The sequence below is a fragment of the Entelurus aequoreus genome, linkage group LG14 (assembly GCF_033978785.1).
Source record: "Entelurus aequoreus isolate RoL-2023_Sb linkage group LG14, RoL_Eaeq_v1.1, whole genome shotgun sequence".
NCBI classification, from domain to species: domain Eukaryota; kingdom Metazoa; phylum Chordata; class Actinopteri; order Syngnathiformes; family Syngnathidae; genus Entelurus; species Entelurus aequoreus.
The window spans coordinates 149,991-156,058 of record NC_084744.1 but is presented as its reverse complement, the minus strand read 5'-3'; the positions used below and the strand labels follow the sequence as shown (position 1 = coordinate 156,058).

Sequence of the window (6,068 nt, the reverse complement as noted above, 5' to 3'; positions counted from 1 at the left end):
CTATGTCCATGTTGGTGCGATACAGAGGAGACAGCAGATGGTACTTCTATGTACATGTTGGTGCGATACAGAGGAGACAGCAGAAGGTACTTCTATGTCCATGTTGGTGCGATACAGAGGAGACAGCAGATGGTACTTCTATGTCCATGTTGGTGCGATACAGAGGAGACAGCAGATGGTACTTCTATGTCCATGTTGGTGCGATACAGAGGAGACAGCAGAAGTGTGTGTTCCCAGCTGATGTCCTTGAAGTGCTCATCTGTTCCACATGACAGAAAGCGGCTTACAGCTATTGTTGCCTTGTCAGCTGTGCAAGACGTAGGACAAGAGCGGTGCATCAGTATCATCACGCTTGCTTGCCTTCAGCACTGACTAAGTGCACCCGGGCTGATGTAGCACTGACTAAGTGCACCCGGGCTGATGTAACACTGACTAAGTGCACCCGGGCTGATGTAGCACTGACTAAGTGCACCCGGGCTGATGTAACACTGACTAAGTGCACCCGGGCTGATGTAGCACTGACTAAGTGCACCCGGGCTGGCAACTTGCTTGTCTTCTTTCTTCCCCAACACTCACCATGTCATCACATTATTCAGTCATTATACCATCATTGATATTTCACAAGAAGAAAGAAATACAATGTTTATAATCTACTTTTCCCTCACTTCATAGTCTAATAGTTTTATAACCCTATGAGGCAGGGTAACATTTATAACCCTATGAGGCAGGGTAACATTTATAACCCTATGAGGCAGAGTAACATTTATAACCCTATGAGGTAGGGTAACATTTATAACCCTATGAGGCAGGGTAACATTTATAACCCTATGAGGCAGAGTAACATTTATAACCCTATGAGGTAGGGTAACATTTATAACCCTATGAGGCAGGGTAACATTTATAACCCTATGAGGCAGAGTAACATGTATAACCCTATGAGGCAGAGTAACGTTTATAACCCTATGAGGCAGAGTAACATGTATAACCCTATGAGGCAGGGTAACATTTATAACCCTATGAGGCAGAGTAACATTTATAACCCTATGAGGCAGGGTAACATTTATAACCCTATGAGGCAGAGTAACATGTATAACCCTATGAGGCAGAGTAACGTTTATAACCCTATGAGGCAGAGTAACATGTATAACCCTATGAGGCAGGGTAACATTTATAACCCTATGAGGCAGGGTAACATTTATAACCCTATGAGGTAGGGTAACATTTATAACCCTATGAGGCAGGGTAACATTTATAACCCTATGAGGCAGAGTAACATTTATAACCCTATGAGGTAGGGTAACATTTATAACCCTATGAGGCAGGGTAACATTTATAACCCTATGAGGCAGAGTAACATGTATAACCCTATGAGGCAGAGTAACGTTTATAACCCTATGAGGCAGGGTAACATGTATAACCCTATGAGGCAGGGTAACGTTTATAACCCTATGAGGCAGGGTAACATTTATAACCCTATGAGGCAGAGTAACGTTATAACCCTATGAGGCAGGGTAACATTTATAACCCTATGAGGCAGAGTAACATGTATAACCCTATGAGGCAGAGTAACGTTTATAACCCTATGAGGCAGGGTAAAGTTTATAACCCTATGAGGCAGGGTAACGTTTATAACCCTATGAGGCAGGGTAAAGTTTATAACCCTATGAGGCAGAGTAACGTTTATAACCCTATGAGGCAGGGTAAAGTTTATAACCCTATGAGGCAGGGTAACGTTTATAACCCTATGAGGCAGGGTAACATTTATAACCCTATGAGGCAGAGTAACGTTATAACCCTATGAGGCAGGGTAACATTTATAACCCTATGAGGCAGAGTAACGTTATAACCCTATGAGGCAGGGTAACATTTATAACCCTATGAGGCAGGGTAAAGTTTATAACCCTATGAGGCAGGGTAACATTTATAACCCTATGAGGCAGGGTGACATTTATAACCCTATGAGGCAGAGTAACGTTTATAACCCTATGAGGCAGGGTAACATTTATAACCCTATGAGGCAGGGTAACGTTTATAACCCAATGAGGCATGGTAACATTATAAACCTACGAGGCAGGGTAACGTTTATAACCCTATGAGGCAGAGTAACATTTATAACCCTATGAGGCAGGGTAAAATTTATAACCCTATGAGGCAGGGTAACATTTATAACCCTATGAGGCAGAGAAACATTTATAACCCTATGAGGCAGAGTAACATTTATAACCCTATGAGGCAGGGTAACGTTTATAACCCTATGAGGCAGTGTAACGTTATAACCCTACGAGGCAGGGTAATGTTTATAACCCTACGAGGCAGAGTAACGTTGATAACCCTATGAGGCAGAGAAACATTTATAACCCTATGAGGCAGAGTAACATTTATAACCCTATGAGGCAGGGTAACACTTATAACCCTATGAGGCAGGGTAACTTTTATAACCCTATGAGGTAGGGTAACATTTATAACCCTATGAGGTAGGGTAACGTTATAACCTTATGAGGCAGGGTAACGTTTATAACCCTATGAGGCAGGGTAACGTTTATAACCCTATGAGGCAGGGTAATAGTGCGGTGGGTTAGCGCACATTTTTAGGCGTACCGTTACGGAGCGGATAAAAGCGCCAATTTTTTTACAGGCCTTCTTTATGACCTACTGAAGGATTTTAGAAGGGTACTCAAACTTAAATATTGAAAATACCCATATAGTGCACAAAATTGTTTAAAAAATGTTATTCCGGAGTCATAAAAGGTATATTGCTGATAAATTGTTGTTTTTTTCCACTTAGGAAGGTAAATTTGCTTTTAATTGGGTCCAGTGATGGATAAACATTCAAAATGATGTCTAAAATGCATTACCAAGGCACCTGGTACAGGTACATCCTCCATAAAGTCCTGTACAGTATAGGCGGAATTAAGAAAAAAGCTGAAAAAATGTCATGTTCTGCATGTAGTGTGGGTAAAGACATTCTCTATTCATTTTGTAATTAGAATTAATCATGAAGTTGTTCATAATCGCAACTACTGTTTCAATATACATTCACAACACCAGATGGCGATATATAAACTAGCCTGCATGATCACAATAAGTTCCAGCCTGATCACATGATCACATGATCACTGTGCAGTTCAGCATCACACAGAGCTGCAATCAAGCAGGTGTTCATCAGGTAAATATAACAATAATAATGCTTTGAGAATGAGCTGTATGTTGCTTAACAAAGCATAAGGAAAGTTAAAAAGATTAGCTAGGCTACCTATTTTAGACATCTAATGTTATCAGCACATGTTTTTTTGCTGCAACCAAGGTTAAGATAGATGATGTAAACTAGTGACATCTTGACCAGACTAAAAGTGCTTCAGAACAACGTGGCACTCTTTGGCCAGCTATATGTAGCTATGCAGAGCCGTGAGAGTAATTTGGATGAATTCTTTACACATGAGGTGCAGTCCTTCCCTCCATCTCTCTCAGACTTTGGAAAACTTCATCTGACAGGCACCAAATCAGACCTGCTACAATGTCTTGAGCAGCCAGCACAATCAGAGCCACCCTCAACCTATGACTTCAAAGTCCTAGATGGGGCAGTAATTGTCCACTGCCTGCCCACTATTAGAGTGAGCACGTTTGATGCTTATGCAAATGAGGTTTTCATCCCCTACCTGCAGAAGCAGCTGCAGGATGCAAAACGATTGGATGTTGTATGGGACACGTACATCCCTGACAGCTTGAAGGAGTCCACCCGAGAAAAAAGAGGACGTGGTGTTCGCAGGAAAGTGTCAGGCCCGACAAAGTTGCCAGGCAACTGGATGGACTTTCTTCGCGACCCAATCAACAAGAAGGAGTTGTTTGATTTCTTGACATCCAAGATCCAAGAGTTCAGCTGGCCACCAACCAAAGCTGTGTATGTCACATCGGGGCAAGCGGTGTCAGGACAAGCTTTTGGTTCCACTAGCATGATGGACTGTTGCAACCATGAGGAGGCAGACACAAGGATAGTGGTCCATCTACAATGCGCATTGAAGGAGGGAGCAAAGACAGTTCTTGTGCGAACTGTGGACACTGATGTCATCGTGATCCTTGCTGGTTTATTTTATGATTTGGTGGTGCTTCAACCATTGACTGACATCTGGGTGGCTTTTGGCATGGGAAAAAGGTTCAGATATTACCACATAAACCACATCTGCAAAAGCCTGGGGGAACCCAAATCACAAGGTCTGCTTATGTTCCACGCATATTCAGGTTGTGACACAACATCTGCATTTAACGGAAAAGGCAAGAAGTCAGCTTGGAGGGCCTGGCAAGCCTATGATGCTGCTACAGAAACATTTATGTATCTGGCAAAGCATCCATTCCAGGAACTAAAAGTTGACTCTGAGCATTTCCAGACACTTGAGAGGCTGACTGTGATCCTGTACAACAGATCCAGTCCTTTGAACTCCATCAGTCAAACAAGGAAGGAACTCTTCTGTCAAGACAGTCGGCCGATGGAGAGATTACCTCCCACGCAGGATGCCCTACTCCAGCATGTAAAACGGGCTGTGTTTCAGGCAGGAATCTGGGCAACCAGCACAGACACACAGCAAGTGATTCCTTCTCCAAAGGACTTTGGATGGACCAAGGACGAAACAGGGTCATGGGTTCCAGTTTGGATAACCATTCCCGAGGTCTCCATTGCCTGCAGAGAGCTGATAAAATGCTCATGTAAAGGTGACTGTTCCAGCTGTAAATGCAGCAATGCTAATATTGACTGTTCTCCACTTTGCAAATGCAACTGCTGCAAATAGACACCAGGTACAGTTATGCACACCAATACACCAAGTTTCCACATTATGATGCATGTCAATTTGTTTAAATTGTGACAACAATTGTTTTCTTGCCTGTTTCACGTGCAGATTACTTCATAGTGTAGTAAGAAGAGTCATCCAGGCCATTGGTCCTCAGCCCCCATGCTGATCATGTGCACCAGCTGACTTGCCCCTTTAATTTATTTTTGGCCTCAATCAGAGTTCTAACATTATAATTGCATTAAAGGTTTTATGGATAATACTTCATGTGCTGGGTCTTGAATCATCATTTGAAAATGATACTTTTTGCTATTTCTGTCCATAATGAGGCCTTATTTGAAAGCCAAATGGTTCATAATGGAATCAAATATTGGCATTCTGGCTGTTCTGGGATGTGAAGACACTACCTGTAGACACCCTGTGCAAGTATGATGTAAAAACTAGCAGCAGGAGGACACATGACAAGAATTAGTCCTTTTTTAGTATAGGCGTTTTTTGCAGTTATTGATCAAAATAACTTATGTGCACTATAAAGGTATTTTCAATATTTAAGTTTGAGTACCCTTCTAAAATCCTTCAGTAGGTCATAAAGAAGGCCCATAAAAAATTTGGCGCTTTTATCCGCTCCGTAACGGTAATGTCACTAAGCCACCAGACTATAACACTTATAACCCTATGAGGCAGGGTAACACTTATAGCCCTATGAGGCAGGGTAGTTTACCACCAGCAGGTGTGAATGACATCACACCTGCTGGTGGTAAACTACTTTCATCATTCATTCACACCTGCTGGTGGTAAACACTTTCATCATTCATTCACACCTGCTGGTGGTAAACTACTTTCATCATTCATTCACACCTGCTGGTGGTAAACTACTTTCATCATCCATTCACACCTGCTGGTGGTAAACTATTTTCATCATTCATTCACACCTGCTGGTGGTAAACTACTTTCATCATTCATTCACACCTGCTGGTGGTAAACTACTTTCATCATTCATTCACACCTGCTGGTGGTAAACTACTTTCATCATCCATTCACACCTGCTGGTGGTAAACTACTTTCATCATTCATTCACACCAGCTGGTGGTAAGCTGCTTTCATCATTCATTCACACCTGCTGGTGGTAAACTACTTTCATCATTCATTCACACCTGCTGGTGGTAAACTACTTTCATCATCCATTCACACCTGCTGGTGGTAAACTACTTTCATCATCCATTCACACCAGCTGGTGGTAAGCTGCTTTCATCATTCATTCACACCTGCTGGTGGTAGACTACTTTC

General features: G+C 42.3%; 1 protein-coding gene across 1 annotated transcript; it reads left to right on the top strand.

Annotated features, from left to right (window-relative positions):
- The first annotated feature begins 3,364 nt into the window (after window positions 1–3,364).
- Window positions 3,365–5,051, top strand: LOC133665199 (uncharacterized). Its single transcript, XM_062070442.1, has 2 exons — window positions 3,365–4,788; window positions 4,890–5,051. Exon 1 carries the CDS (start codon window positions 3,396–3,398, stop codon window positions 4,779–4,781), a length of 1,386 nt encoding a protein of 461 aa, XP_061926426.1. The 5' UTR covers window positions 3,365–3,395; the 3' UTR covers window positions 4,782–4,788; window positions 4,890–5,051.
- Window positions 5,052–6,068: the final 1,017 nt, after the last annotated feature.